The sequence below is a fragment of the Phallusia mammillata genome, chromosome 5 (genome assembly GCF_965637545.1).
Source record: "Phallusia mammillata chromosome 5, kaPhaMamm4.hap1.1, whole genome shotgun sequence".
In the NCBI taxonomy this organism is placed as follows: Eukaryota; Metazoa; Chordata; class Ascidiacea; order Phlebobranchia; family Ascidiidae; genus Phallusia; species Phallusia mammillata.
In genome coordinates, this window is record NC_137256.1 from 9627242 (window position 1) to 9643121 (window position 15880).

General features: G+C 32.5%; 1 protein-coding gene across 1 annotated transcript in view; it reads left to right on the forward strand.

Moving 5' to 3' along the window:
• Nucleotides 1-15880, forward strand: part of LOC145230361 (piezo-type mechanosensitive ion channel component 1-like) — a 36498-nt gene that overhangs the window by 272 nt on the left and 20346 nt on the right. The window contains exons 2-27 of the mRNA XM_080095787.1: nucleotides 298-390; nucleotides 810-932; nucleotides 1331-1373; nucleotides 1883-1986; nucleotides 2059-2190; nucleotides 2324-2435; nucleotides 2712-2813; nucleotides 3244-3406; nucleotides 3873-3953; nucleotides 4119-4160; nucleotides 5450-5528; nucleotides 5936-6057; nucleotides 6955-7101; nucleotides 7609-7752; nucleotides 8105-8183; nucleotides 8695-8876; nucleotides 9353-9501; nucleotides 10094-10220; nucleotides 11006-11126; nucleotides 11571-11731; nucleotides 12873-13061; nucleotides 13659-13748; nucleotides 14163-14363; nucleotides 14605-14720; nucleotides 15098-15186; nucleotides 15581-15691. Of these exons, the coding sequence (XP_079951913.1) occupies nucleotides 298-390; nucleotides 810-932; nucleotides 1331-1373; nucleotides 1883-1986; nucleotides 2059-2190; nucleotides 2324-2435; nucleotides 2712-2813; nucleotides 3244-3406; nucleotides 3873-3953; nucleotides 4119-4160; nucleotides 5450-5528; nucleotides 5936-6057; nucleotides 6955-7101; nucleotides 7609-7752; nucleotides 8105-8183; nucleotides 8695-8876; nucleotides 9353-9501; nucleotides 10094-10220; nucleotides 11006-11126; nucleotides 11571-11731; nucleotides 12873-13061; nucleotides 13659-13748; nucleotides 14163-14363; nucleotides 14605-14720; nucleotides 15098-15186; nucleotides 15581-15691 (3102 nt within the window). The remainder of the gene's footprint in view (nucleotides 1-297; nucleotides 391-809; nucleotides 933-1330; nucleotides 1374-1882; nucleotides 1987-2058; nucleotides 2191-2323; nucleotides 2436-2711; nucleotides 2814-3243; nucleotides 3407-3872; nucleotides 3954-4118; nucleotides 4161-5449; nucleotides 5529-5935; nucleotides 6058-6954; nucleotides 7102-7608; nucleotides 7753-8104; nucleotides 8184-8694; nucleotides 8877-9352; nucleotides 9502-10093; nucleotides 10221-11005; nucleotides 11127-11570; nucleotides 11732-12872; nucleotides 13062-13658; nucleotides 13749-14162; nucleotides 14364-14604; nucleotides 14721-15097; nucleotides 15187-15580; nucleotides 15692-15880) is intronic.

The window sequence follows — 15880 nt, forward strand, 5'->3', positions numbered from 1 at the left end:
GTATGTTAAACTTTGCAAAGAGGTAAAAACTCAAGTCATAGTGGTTGTTTTAACATTTAAATTCATGAACAGCATTGTGTTTTGACAAAATTAGCACTGTTTATAATTATTGTAATTGACATTATATATAGTGTTTAAATTTTACAAAATTTGACAATAAACAGTTTTGAAATTATTTTCAATCGAAAGTTTATTTTGTTCGTGTTCCACGCTTTCACAAAAAACATGTTTTTAAAGCAGTGGGATGCTTTCAATATTACGTATTTAAATTTAACTAACTTCCTGTTTTCTTTCTAGGTGTTCTTTTGAGATACAATGCTCTCTCGGCCATTTATTTGCTGTTTCTGCTTTTTATTCCATTTACGCCTCGACTAACTCCTGCAACTGGATGTAAGTTATATCTAACCTTTAATAAAAAATTTTCAACCAAGTTATTATCTGCTTAAGAGCCAATAGTTTTCAAAGATTTATTGTGTAGATTTAAGGAATTAAACTTTAAAAGTGGTTGTCCTCATTTGCTATATGTTTGTTTCATTCCTTTAATGCTTTATATTTAGTTGAACTAGTAAGGTTGAAATGTTTGTGTTGTAAATACTCCCCAAGGCTGTTTTGTAATGGACCAGTGCAAAAACAACTTTATCAGTACAATCTGAAATTTTCGTAGCTTGAGTGTCCAGACTGTTCTTTGAAAAAACATATTGACTCTATTTAAAAAAAATTATTTAAAAATTAAATCACTTCCTTTAAAATATATATATCTAATTCCTACTGTATTCAACATATGGTTTACCAATCATTTTGTTTTGCAGCATCTTGGAAAGCATGTTCCCTTACAGTTGCAATCGTTTCCGGCATATTCATCCTTGGACATGTAGGGTTTCAAATTACATTGTTAGCAACTTCACCTTATGGATCTTTGGTTGGATCTGGCTGTAAGTTCTTTTATAATTTAATTTTTGTCATAATAACCCAATGCATTGATATCATAGTTTCAGTAAGGCTAGATTAAAAGATGGTGTTTAAAGTCCAGTGTCTTTAGCATGGCGATTCTTCTAACAGCTGTACCAGTGCATATATAGTTTTGTTTGAATGCATATTCTTCTATGAACAGGTGGTGATAACTTTATGTCAATTATCGTTTTATGCCCATGAGAATACACCAGCCACTACCCTTTGACTCAGCTGTCTATTGTATCATACTCATGTCAATTTGCAATCACTGTCCATCTTAATTATGAAGCTTGAACTTTTAAACTAACTTATGCTATATGCAAATATTGTGTCTTTGGTATTTACAGTGCATCTATCTTAAAATTTTGTATTTGTTTAGGCTCTACAGCAGAAAGCATTGCAAGATATGCAGGATTTCAAAGGTATGTAGCAAGTGTTTGCTGTAGGTGATTTAAAGATCAAAACAGTGCTGTCAAAATCTTTGTCAATCTTGGGGCCTGACGTTTAGAAGAAAGGTTACATTTCCTGGAAAGTTGTGTTGCTTGGGTCAACATTTCTTCTTAACAATTTCATCTGTCTGTGACATTTCATAACTGACTTGACATTGAACTTTAAATAAATAAAATATGCATTGTACACATCAACACAACAACTTTCTTTGAAATATAACCAGTTGTGGGATTCAATTTTTTTGCCAGTCGGTTCTATCACAAAAGTCGTATTTTTCTGCCGGTTCTGTTACAAAAAGTCCATTGACAGTAACCAGTAATGCTAACTGGTTCGCTGATCTCATAAAATTTTGTTAGACATTTCGATAGAACCAGTGCGGACTGGCTGAATCCCACCACTGAATACAAGCCATGTATAAATTTTGTGACAAAGTTTTCGGCACGAAAATAACCTTTTTAACTCAATGTTTTTTGTTGTGCAGATTGGATGTTGTGGATGTTGGAAACATTTTTAGACTTTTGATTCCAGATGTGCTGGTTTTTATTGTTTCACTTGTAACTTATATTGTGGTCAAAAAAGCAACAGGTTTGTAAAAAACAAATAGTTAAACACAAAACCCAATTATAAATTTTGTCACAATTTCTTTTTGATTTTTAGACCATCTGAATAACATGGCTGTACAACAAGAACTAGAAGAACAACAAGTTTCTGCTCAGCAACATAAAACATTGATTTACTTGAGAAATGCAACCGTAATGTGCTTCACAGTTTTGTTCATGGGCCTTGCAGGTACGTGACCTTTTTGTTTCTAAAAGTTGGTTAATGAGCTTAGCTGAGCAAAAAATTTGCATATAAGCCTAGTTTAGGCAGTAAATTGAATTAGCGAAAGAATTTTTGCAAGAAAAACTTATAATTTTTACAGGAATTGCTTACCCAAGTGTTGTGTCAGCCATATATTTCTTGGTTTTTCTGGCTCTTCTATTTGTTTGGGCCTTCAATCAACCTTTGTTAACTCCAAGTGTGGCTGCATTAAGGTTAGTGAGCTTTTAAACGTAATGCACTTTTCCTCTCATTAAACTTTCATGCTTAATGAACTTTTTTCCCCACATTTGATTGATTTCAATCTGTCAAAAACATTTTTTTTTCAAATTTGAAAAAATGACTTAAAGAAAGAATTCTTCCCAAAACAATTAAGATACTTCCCAAAGCAATTAAAAAATACATTTTCACAAAATTGGTTGTGCTAACTGATGAACAAAAAACAGCTGTTGGTCTTGGCACTAAATAAAAGTGTGTGATTGTTTTTTCAGGGCAGCAATGTGTGTCATCACATCTTTACAGCTTCTCTTTCTGTATATTTACCAAATGGCGTTCATGCAGCATTATATTGTGTCAACATCTTTATACGCCAGGTAAAACAACAACACTAAAGTCTTCACAAGCAATCAGATGTATTTTTACTGTCAAATGGTTTTATTATAATGCAACCAATGACCGTTCTAAGCTGGCACATTTTTAGGGCTAAAAAAATCTATGCTGTTTATGAAATAAAATCCATCATAAACTTTCCGGAAAAGACTCCAGTCGTGGGTTTGAATCCCACCACAGGCTAGATTTTTTTAGTCTACGCCTGCCATATGGTGGTGAATGCTTGGTACATGTAATGTTACTCACAGTGTTTTTCAAAATATTCGGAGAGCTTGTGTTTATGCCCAGACACATTGAAAATTAAAAGGGAAACATTGTTTATGATATCTCCTGTTTGTTTAAGTGTTATGCTCACAATATTACAAACAAAGGTTTTTTTGAGGCGTATTTTTATCACATCTGTGTTTTTTACAGGTTGTTTGGTGTAACGCCAATCATCAAAACCAACTGTGCTGCCACATATCAGCTGCTTGTCTATGCCAATATCAAATGGACAGTTTTTGTCAGTCCAGCATGTATTTTTACTCTCCACTGGTTAATGGCGATCGGCGTAAGAATGTTTTACTCAGATCAGCAGGTAACAAAAATGAGTAAAGTTTTTTGCATTAGTTTTGAACTACATTTTGTCACTGTCTGTACTCTGTAAAACAGTGTTGATCTAGGATGAAATGGCTGACATTTCGTCATACAAATTACAGAACTTCAGTACAATTTTTTTTAAATTGTATTTTCTGGATGTATTAAAAAAGTATTGTAATTAAACTTCAAAATGCTTTACATGTTTTGTTTAAAGCTTAATGTTTTGTTTGATTTTTTTGTATTTTACCAGAACATTTTTATGCATGTGCTTGTCAATATTGTTTAACTTTTTACCGGACACCGTCAATACACCGTGTTCTACTATGTACTCTACAGTACATGATGCAGAGACAGTTTTGTAAACACAGGCAATTAATTTCATGTCAGCAGTTAAAAAGTGAAATATTAATCCAAAGCATGGCTATAAATTTTAATTTTGCTGCACAAATCATTTCTGGTATCAGATACTATCGAACACACAAGTATCTTCGCCAGAAAATGGAGTAACAGCCCACAGACCCAGAAAATCAAATGACGAAAAGAAGGTAAAAAATTAAAGGGTGATTTTTTAACAAGTTTAATTGGTTTCAGTTTGATTTTTCCTAACACCTTTAAAACCTTTAAATTATTGCTTACTAATTTTATACTTCAAAGACTAAAAGTTCATTTCAAAACACATGAAATGAAATAGACATCTTGACTCATTTTAGGCTGCTTTGGACGGCAGGGAAGATTATGTTGCTGCTGTACAAGTGGGCTTTTTATTTGCATGTGGTGTGCTTTTTATTTAACTTTCGGGGTGGGAATGTCATTTTTTTTATTTCACAGTCTGGCTCTACTTAACAAAAGCTGATGTGCAATTTGAAAGTTGTTTTTCTGTTTGATATTAACCAAATTAGAACTCGCATTTTTAACAATCTTCTTCATGAACATGAAACATGAAACAGACATCTTTTAGTGTTTTATTATACACTTTGGAATATTCCTTTTTTATCACCAGTAAGCAACAAATGCAAGAGCAAGTATTGTTATGTAGAATGATCTGTTTTGTTTCTACCATTATACAGTCTCACTTCAAACTTACATACACTTTTTGCATCACCCTAAACATAAAGTCAAAAAGCACAACATACCATATTGACTTGATGGTTAGATACCATATTAACACTTGTAAGCAGCATGTTAAGGTGTCAAAAAATAAGAATGCTAGCCACCCTCGATTGTAAGCCACACAAATTTAGTGTAAAAATCTTAACAAGCCACGGCTTACAATGGAATAAATACAGCAGTTAAATGTTTAGTGATAGTCCAAAACATATACTACATTTGTACAGCAAAGCATGTTTTCCTAAAAACAGACATTGCTGTTGCTTGGATGTTCACTGAATACTGTGATAGTGAAATAATGACTGATGGGTTTGGGAAGTTCTTGTGCCCAGTTTCCTTTCTGTGGTTGATTGCCTTCAGTGATGAGATTTTTCTTGCAAACTGCGATGCACTGCATCCCTATTAGGACTATCATGTTTCTTAGCCACAATAGTTATTGCTCTCGTGTCTCGTAATGGCTAAGCAGTTGATTCGATCGCTGCAATGCAAAAATAACTCTTTCGTTCATTACTATTTGATTGCCTTGAGTTTATTTTAGTTTAAAACAATATTTAGTTATATTTTCTCATTTATATGTGTAGCACTTTATAATGTCATAGAAGTTTATATAAATTGCATGTGTAGTTTTCATTTAAAAGCGAAATTCAAGCCCTTGGATTAGTTTCAATTGATCCAAAGTCAGGTCTGCATCACATACCAAGTTTTAACTTTTGATGCCAACATTCCATTTAACACACTGGATATAAAATCTTTATCCATGTTTACATATTTAGCTAGCCAATTTGGCCATGGTTGCTTCTGGTATGTGGTATGCCCATGAGTAAATATGCTGGACATATTTATAAGTTTATGCTTGATTAACGTTTTTACACTTACTCAATATTTTAAATTTTGTTGCCAAATTGGCCGGTTTTAACATAACTTTTACCTACAGCCTCTTGTACAATCTGAAGAGCAACCACAAAATTATGACACTATGGAGCAGATTGAAAAGACTGTTCATGGAGAACCTGGTAATTATGTGATTGTTGTTTTAAACAAGATTCAAAACCTAACATAAAAATCACATTTTTTTCAAAAATGAACTTTGCCACAAAATTTTTTATTTTTTCTATCAGACCACATTAAAAAAAATTCTCACATAAGCTTTTCTTCTATAAAAACTGTCTTTGTTTTATGCTTGTCCATATGGGCATGGTGTTTATTACTACATTGAAAAGTACCAATTTATTCATTTTGAACAAAAAAACATTTGTTTGTTCTGTGGTAGCAAATAGTTTTGCTATTACTTGTTTTTAAACAAATTAGAATAAAAAAAAAAAAAACGAATTAAAATTCAGACAGAACTTTCATTAATAAATAAGTTGTATACTTTAGATAGCATTTTATATTATTGTTATAATCATTCTAAATTTTGTAGAATTGGAAGAAATAGATGGTGAAGGCCTACCTAAAAAGGACACTACCTTGCAAAAAATGTCAAAAGTGCTGGCCGAAGTGAAAATGTACAGTTTTTATGTGGTGGCCCTTATCATCATGATGGTAGGTTGGATATATATTTGTCCAAACCGTGCTTTTTGCACGCTAATTTTTTAAACAACAAAAAATAATTTTAGAAGACACAGAAACTTTGCTACAATCTTATAATAAACAAATAATCATCTGTTAATATATTTGAGAGGTTTTCGTATTTATTGAAAGACATGTTTACGAAACTGCAGTGGCAGGCCAGACAGGACTTGCAATATTAGTACATTTTGCTCCCATTGATTATCTGAACTTCATCAAAAATGCATTATTCACCCTTTTTAGCTCTTTTTTGGGAGCTTATGTAAGTTCTGCATCCTGACTTATCATTTTTTAAGTTGCTCTGCCAAAAAAAAATTGGTGGCCACTGCTCCAAATGAGGTTTTCAAAGGCAAACAAACTTTCAATTTAGGGATACATATGATTTCAGGTTCTTTATTTGCTACTAGTGATGGGACGATACCAGGTTTTGAAGCGAGTACCGATACCGAGTACGAGTACCACATGTATATACCTTCGGTACCGAGTATGATTACCGAGTACTTAAGTGTAGTGTTGTACTTAGTTGTATATCACTGGCTAATTTATCTGCCATGGTCGGGGTACAGGCTTGCACACACACATACCGAAAAATGTTATCACCACATGACAGCGAAAAAAATATACGTAACCTGGCGGAACTTTTTCCCGATTTTTTGCTGTTAGAAGCAAATATTGGCGTAAAGTTGCCCGTATTCTTATGGTGTAAATCGGCCTTCGGTACTCGCACGTTGGTATCGAAAACTGAGACAAAATATTTCGATAACGAGTACGAGTATCGATACCACTGAAATCGTTCGATACCGAGTACCGGGTACTCGTCCCATCACTATTTGCTACCCACATCACTAAACTCTATGTGTTTTTACACAGTTATGGAGTGTAACATATCACAGCTGGTTGACATTTGTTCTGCTGATTGGAGCATGCATTCTGTGGATGACAAATGACCGATCAAAAATCACACTCATGTGTTCACCTGCAATTGCAGTGTATGGATTGTTATTGGTTTTGCTGCAGGTTTGATGTTTTTGATTTTGATTGTGTAGTTTGATAATGAAACAAATAGAGATAAAAAGTGACATGCTTTATTGTTTAAATGTTTCAGCAAATGCTCATGCCAACATCAGTAATATGAAGGGTCCCATCAGTTACACCTGTTTAAACAATAAAGCATGTCACTTTTTTATGTCTATTTTGGGTCGTTATTTTCATCATTAAACTTATGAACAGATCCGTATATAATATCCTGCAGTATTTTTGAACATTAAATGTAGACTAAATTTGTGTTTTATTGTGTGACAAACTTCGTAAGGCCTGAAAAATAACTTAAATAATATGTATGTTATTAAAGGAAAAATTAAATTGTGAATTCCCGGAAATATATGCTGTCATTAATTACATTATTTTAGCTTGTTAATTAAAAATTGTCTCCGCATACATAACAACCTATTTCTGAAAACCCCTTCTTATGTTTTCATTAAAAAGCATTTTTTACTGTTTACTTAAATTATCATGCAATTTCAGTTTATCTATTCTTTGGATTTAAATGAGTCTGAGCTTCCCACCAAAATCAATCAAACCGATGCACAAAATCAAACCACTGTTTTAGATTTGGCAGCATTTGGTCTGAGACATTACGCCATTCCGTGTTTACCACTTGGTGCTCAGGTTGGTTATGTTTTGTGCTAATTTTGTTTAAATAAAAGTGATGTTCTGTGTGAAAGTTTAAATGTGGTATTACTAGTAAGGTATGCTGTTTATGTCTATAGCATAAAGTACAGAGTCTGGTAACTTGCTTTTTTTAATCTGCCAAGCTTTTGAGTATAACAATAAACATGTGTACTTACAAATCTTGTGTAATTAAATGGGATATGCAATATACCTGTTATCAAATACTCCTTTGCTTGTACTCAAATTTACAAGCCAAATGCATTTTGAAAACATTTCAAGCTCAAGTGTGGTGCGGAAATGGTGTAATTGACTCAAAATTGCATCTTAGAAACTAAAACATTGTTTGCAGGTTTTGTATTTATGTGGATTTATTTTGGTTCTGCATCAGTTTGTTTACATCAGAAAACATGGAGGCTCAAGGGGTGAAGGTATTAAGAAAACAACTTTTTCTATTTTCAGCTTTGAAGAAATTTATAAATTGCACATCTAGGTGTTGGCAAATGCATTTAGTTTCCAGTGCTTTGGGGGAAAATCATTCAATAATTTATGACCGGACATAGAATTTATTCAAGCCTTTTATTTTGCTTGGGGTTAAACTAAATTGTAATGTTTTCAAAACAAATTTGTTTCTAACAAATGTTCTTAAGTACTTTTCTTGGAAATTATTACCGGATTATTGAAATAAATTGCATTGCCTAAATGCCATTTGTTATATTTATTAAAAAGATCAAATAATTCTGTGCTTTACCTTCTAAAAAATTGCAAAAATATACAGTTTTTAAGTTGTCCATGCCTGATATGTAATCAAAATTATTCGTTATTTATTTGTTAAAAAGCTTAAATAGTTCTGCACTTTGCTACAAAAAAATTCAGAAAAAAATCTGAGTTTTTAAGTTGTCCATTCCTCACATATTTATTCAAAGTCTTTTTATGTCATAGTTGGGCAAGCTTCTGGCTCAACTTGGACTGATAAAATGGCTTCCTGGCTTATGGGATTGTTTTGCAAATATTGGATTTTCCTTGTTGTTGGTTTTCACATAGCAATCTGCACAGAAGGATATCCCACTGGTATCAAAGTCATCTATATGGCATTTTTTCTTCTCAACATTGTCACTTATACTGTAAGTCCTAGCTTTGCATTCATTGCTGGGTTTGTCGAATCTGTACTTAGTTGTTTGTTTTATGCACAAAAAATTATAATATTCGTATTTTTGCTATTGCTGCCAGGCATAATATCAAGTGTATTACACGCATTCAGTGTCATTTACCCTAATGAAGGTGATCTGTATAGGACGTCGAATCGTCAGGATAAAAATACATTTGCCAGAAAAGCTCCATAAACATGAAAAATACACATTTAGCAATGAAATCTTAAATGCAATATAAAATATGCAAACCTAAAATTACAGTATGACAAATAATTGAAAGTAAAAATACTTCGTGCTTGACTTGTGCATTTTAAAACACCATAAGATTTGCAACATCTTTGTTTTGATTTATTGTGCAAATTTGCTATTTCCGAGCTTTTACAAAATCGTGCTTCCGTGACTCTGTAAAAATATGACGAAAAGTTCTGATTTGTCTTTTGTGGTTTCAGGTTTCCTGGTTAGTTTGGAGAAAAACTTTGACACTTTACTGGACAGTTCTGGTTGCTTACACAATGATTGTGCTTATTGTGGTTTACACATACCAGTTTAAATCTTTCCCTGGTTACTGGAGGTCCTTTACCCATTTTAATGATACACAGTAAGACAAATTATACACATTTTTCATCATACTACATCTAATGGTAGTTTGCTTTTGAAACATGGTTACCACACAATTGCTGTTTGATTAAAATTTCTCCTTAGTTTGTGTAAAACTTTGTTACATCAGTTGCCTCATGTTAAGTATTTTTATTACAGTAGTGCGAAATTCCTCTCTAAGCCAACACCCTAACCCACAGTTTATGGTCCATTAAACCACAGCTTTAACTTTGTCATGCATCACTGTTCTTTTGACACTAATATTCTGTGAAACAGCGTAGAATTAAAGCTGAAGTGTTACATGATATTTGACAAATAACCCCAGCTTTTACAACAAAATAAATTCAATATCTTTTGGCAACAATATTTTGTGCAATAATGTGGACCCAATTTTTTTTATCCAAAATTTACTTTAAAATAGTATTGTGCTTCTAAAATCATTAAATGCTTGTGTTTTGTATTTTGGTAAATTAATGATACAATGTACTTACTTACCAAAACATTATATTGTACACATTTCATGGCATATATGTTTTTCTGTAAACTTTTCAAGTACACTTTCAGTATGCATGAGTTATATGGATTATTTTTAGACTGGCTGATCTAGGTCTGGTGCAATACACAACAGCTGGAGAACTTCTCATCATGATTTTGCTTCCAGCGCTTTTCCTTCTTATGGTGGTTCTACAGCTTCATTATTTCAATGCTCGATTCCTTGAGGTAGGAGACAATTTGTTCAACACTTATAGTGTTTTGTCCAAGTGTTTAATTACCCAAAGGAAAAATTTGCCCTCTGTGTAGCAAATGTTACATGTAACAACATGTATTAAATTAAAATTGGTTACGTCTTTGGTATGTTTTTCATATTTATATGGATAAATCGTTTACGGATTACTGCTTTAGTTAGTCACTTTAAGTACTTGAGCACTTTGCGTTTTTCATGGATATTTTTGCTGTAACTTCTTCCTCATTTACGTGCAAATACAAACTACCTACCTACCTTGTCTTAATTTAGAATTTGGGCATCTGAAAGTTTACCTGTCATCTTGGTACATTTTACTATATTTGGTTGGCTCTGCTACATTAACTAATTGTTTCCAAACCGAGCGCAGTATTTACTTGTTTATAGGCTGCTTGTTTTAAAGTTAAGATATTAATGTAAGTAATGTATAAACACAAAATAATATTTTTACTATCAAATAATTATGCTACTATGATGGTTTTAGAGATATTTTGCCTTGTAGGTATTAAGTGTTCGTAAACATTATCCAGTGTTATTTACCCTGATGAAGGCGACCTGTATAGGACGCCGAAACGTCGGATAAAAATACTTGCTATAAGAGCTATATAAAATTGATATTTACCTAGCAGCAATAGCTTATGTATTATAATACATAGATAATTATCCAGTGAATTTATTTTCTTGCTCTTTAAAGCCAAAAAAGTAATGCCTTGCTCTCAAAAGTAAAGTAAAATAACATCAGTAACACACTGTTACATTTTAGCTGACCGGCAAACCACAGCAAATATCATGCAGTCCAGATGGCAGTGTACATTCGGGTGAAAGAGTAGACGGTGACAATTTTGAGATGAATGAACTGAATCGTGGTATGTCAGTTGTTAAAGGTTTGTCATGTCATGTTGTTTGCTTTAATTTACCTTGATTTGTTGCTTGTTTTTTCCCTTTTCTGAGCTATGCTTCTTTAAATTAAATGGTGTATTAGTTTATCTGGTGTGCAATTTCGTTGTTGGAAATTTTTTTTACCAATTCTTCACTTTTGTAAATTGTATTCATGAAAATTCAATGTGAAGCAAAATTTACTTAAATTGCATTTTAATTGAATTAACTTCAACAACATAAGATTTTACCATTTAAAATTGCCACTGTCAAAATATAATATCTGTCAAATGAAATGTCATCAAAAAATAGAAGTGTAGCAAAACAAAGTTTAAAGAGAAATATCATGTGTTTTTACATATTAATATTCTCATTTTTTCATACTACCTTATTCTTTTGTTGTGAATGTTTGTGAATCCTTTTTTGTACTTGCACAAATGTTATTTTTTCAGAGGAACAACCTAAAAAAGGTTGGTTTTCGAGGTTCTGTGATGAAGCTTGGAAATTTCTCAAGAGCAGTTTCTCTGAATTATCGTCTTTTGCTTTGAGAGCCCTTGAGTTTCACACATGGCGTCTCGTATTTATTACTGTGTTTGCAGCAGCTGCCCATCAGGTATTAGCTAATGTCAGCAATGTAATTTAACAATCAATATTAGTTTTTTTTTCATATCTGTTGTTTACGATCACGTAGTCATCTAGATGCAATAATCTTAACACTGTAATATGAATATTGTTCTTTGTAATGAGTTAAATTGTCCATTAATTACTGATTAAAAGATGAACACAATATATATATATATATATATATATATAGTTGCTGTGGGCCATATATTTTTATAAGCATAGTTACAGATGAACAATTTAAATTAATGTTTCTGTTTGTAACTATAACATGTTTCATAACACTATATAACATAATGTGTTACCTTGCTTAGGCACCGTTTAAAAAAAAAAAATTATATTGTAAGGTTTGATTCCCATTTTGGAAAGATAGATTACTTTATACTTCAACAAAAATCGAAGTTATATCTGATTTTACAGAAAATGTTGTGCTAAATCAGACTTCTTAGTTTGGTTGATCTGATACAATTAGGGCTATCTATTGATGACTAATTACATTACCTTTAAGCACTTCCTTTACCTGTAAGAGTCACCACACTCCTGTTATATTTAATGATGCATGATTGTACTCAAATATCTGGTTGGCATGTCTGAGAAAAAATCGGTCAAAATCTCAAACCCATGCCATAGACCAGTGGTTCTCAACCGGGGGTCCGCGACAACTTCCTAATTTTGCAGACAGTGATATTGATAAAGCGTTATTTCAAAAATATGTCTCAGCGTTTTAAAATAGCATGAAACTTGTTTAAAATCGTTCTTCATAGGCGATAAACCAAAATGCATTGTGACATTTTAACCCCATTGTGATGCAACAGAGGTAAATTTTCAGTGGCAAACAACGTCACATCACAATGTAATGGCTCTTTATTATTGAGTTCCGATGTCGCAGCCCAGTCAAAGTGATTGAAATTTTGGTCCTGGACCAAACATGGTTGGTATATTCTGCACCTTTTTTGGGTTGCTTGTTAATAAAAAAAAGACAAAAAATACCAAAACCTTCAAAGGGGTCCAAGATAAGCTTGACTGTACCGAAAGGGGTCCGCAAAGGCAAAAAGGTTGAGAACCACTGCCATAGACTCATAGGTGTAGAAAAAAATTCACAATACTTTTACCACCCTATTTTACCTTTGCAGGTGTCAGTAATCTATGCGATACTTGTGGTGGCGTGGGTGTGTCTTCTGCCAGCCAGGAAAACCCACACACCCCTTTATGTGCTGACAACATTGTACGTGTCTCTAGTGATGCTGGGCACAATGTTCTACCAATTGCAATTCATCAACCTGAATCAAAATCTGCAGTATACCTGCATATTCAATTCCAAGGTACCTGGATAAAAGCAAACTATTTAGTTTCATCTGCTAGCATTTCTGGTGATAGTTTAATGTCCTTTGATTTATATTTAACAAACAAATGTCAAAATATGCCCTAATGTAAATTAACTTAAATACGGCATACACTTTATATGCATCCTAACTTCTGGGATCGTTAAATATTTTTCTCAAAACAAAACTGGCAGCCAGCTTGAATATAACAGATACTGTTGTTTCAACAATCTGTTTTGTTATTATCAGCGCATGATGATTGTTGAAACACCTGCAATAAATTGTATTTACCACATACAGTAAAAGCTCTTCAATTGTTTTTGTGTGTTATTGTGCTCTTTTTTGCCTGTCTGGTTTTGTAGTCCATAAAATAATATTTGATTTTAGCTCTTGGTCACAAGCATTTTTGTATCTGGGCTATTAAACGCAGCATGCTACTGCAGTAAAATGACCAGAGATATACCTCATAAAAAAATTAAATTTTTAGCTGAAATATGCATGGTATACCAGGCAATATCATAGCGTATCTTGTCAGGTTTTTTACCATTTTTTATACTATAGTTTTCAACAACCAATTAACATTTTAAACTTACTCAGGGTGCTGTTGTCAATTCTACAAGCAATTTGCTTGACTGGATTGGATTTGTCAGAATGCCTCAATCTGCAATCTTCTTCTATCATGTTGAGGTAAGCTTATCTTGTGGTGACATGTTCCTAAACATTTAATGTGTTCTTCCTTTGGCGAAAGATGTTTCATGTTAGGGGCAATGTTGTATCTTAATGTTGGGTTAATAAACGTATCTGTGTTACAGACCAGTTATGTCGGGCATAAATTGGAATAAAATAATGCATATTTGTTGTACACATGCTAAGTGATAATATTTAATAACACATCCATTTCTTTTTGTTAATCTCACATAATATATTGTTTCTGCTTTCTGATGGACTCTTTTATTGACCAGCACCAAAGCACAGACCATTGTTTTAAATTCTAATTTTATTCATGCCATAAGAAAGATAATTTGCTTGATATTCAGTCTACCAGAATTTGTATTGTAAAATTTTTTTATTCCACTACAAGCAATTCTACATACTTTTTAGGGTTATTTGGCCATAATATTGATGATTGCACTGGAGCGAACAATTGCCAGAAGACAAGAGTGGCGAAGGTTGTGGCGTAACGAGCCTCTTCCACCCATCACAGCTTTCTATCCAAGCATTACTCATAAAGAAGTGGATAATGGTTTATTGGAATGCTTCAAATTTTTTCTCAACTATTTCTTCTACAAATTTGGAGTTGAGGTAGAGATGATTATTGAATTATTTTTTTTATATTTTTCAAAATCAAAATATTGTTTAACACTTTCAAAGCAGAATATAAAAATGAAGAATTTTACCATCAAAATCATGCGAAAAATAAGAAAAAATAACTCAATTCATAACATCCAGAAAAAAAATTCTAAAATTTAGATTGGATTGTGATAAAAAAAATTTATTTTTTTTTGGTTATTTTATGTATTTGTAATGAATTTTTAATTTGCAGGCCTGTTTTGTCATGACAGTGGTGACTGTTTGGGTGAGAATGGACATTTATGCCACACTTTATGCATTGCTATTAATTATATCGATGTCAATAAGAACAAGGCTTGTATTGTCAAGGTAAGTAACAAATGGAATTCTGGATGATCACAACTTTTAGTTTTTTCTACACTGAATTCCATCCTAAAAGCTGTTATGAGTTTAGAAAATATGTCAGTTATGTTTATATTCTGCCTAATTGTATAAAAAAGCTTGTTGTTATTACCATACCATGTTAATTTTTTAAATATTAAATTATTTTTTATTACCCAGAATTGTGATGAAATGTTAATTAATTCTCAAAACTATTTCCTTTTTTATTGCAATTCCTGTAATGATCCTTATACCTAAGCATGTAATCGTTTGTGCCAGGTCAAAAAATATGTTTGCTTTTTTACTTCAGACAAACATATTTTGCTACAAAAGCTATGTCAAGATCTATAATGCCATTTTTCCAGATACTGGAGGTTCTACATTATAGTGTTAATTGCTCTGTTGGTTGCTCAGTATCTCATCTGCCTTGGAATGCCTCCTAGTTGGTGTACATGTAAGTGTAAGCTGCTTTATGTTTGAGCATAAAATCGTTGGTGAGAAACAGACCAGCCAGAGTATTTTTTCACAAAATTTTCACATTTTTTCTTGGTTTTACATTTCATTTGAGTATGACAAATGGACTGTTGAAACTAGTTTCTCAAATATGATGGCCTGTCTGTTTTTTTGTCATAACTTGTAAAACCTTGTATTGTGTACCTTAAAAAACCAATTCATGTAATATAAAATATAATGATAGCTAAGCTGCAAACAGGAAAACTATAATGTTTACACAGAAGACAAAAATCGTAAAACATTTGTCTTTCCCCTAAACCTCAGTACTTATTGCTAGATATGTTGAATATTTTGCTGTGTTGTAAGGTGTATCAATTTGCATGTTTTATTTACAGCCAACAAATATCCATGGGAAATATGGGCCAATTCCACACAAGGGAGTCGACTGATTAGATGGCTGTACTTGCCTGATTATGTCATTGTTCCAATCAGCACATCACTTATCGGTTAGAACCTTTTTTATTGCAAAATTTGATATATCCTGTCATCCACTATTGATGAAAATAGCAAATGTCAAAATATTCACATTACAATGTTTTTGAGCCAATCAAAAGCATGTAATCTTTAAAAAATTTGGGCCGCACAGAAGTAAACTCCTGTGACAACAACCTAAAATAAAAGTAAAAAACACTTTA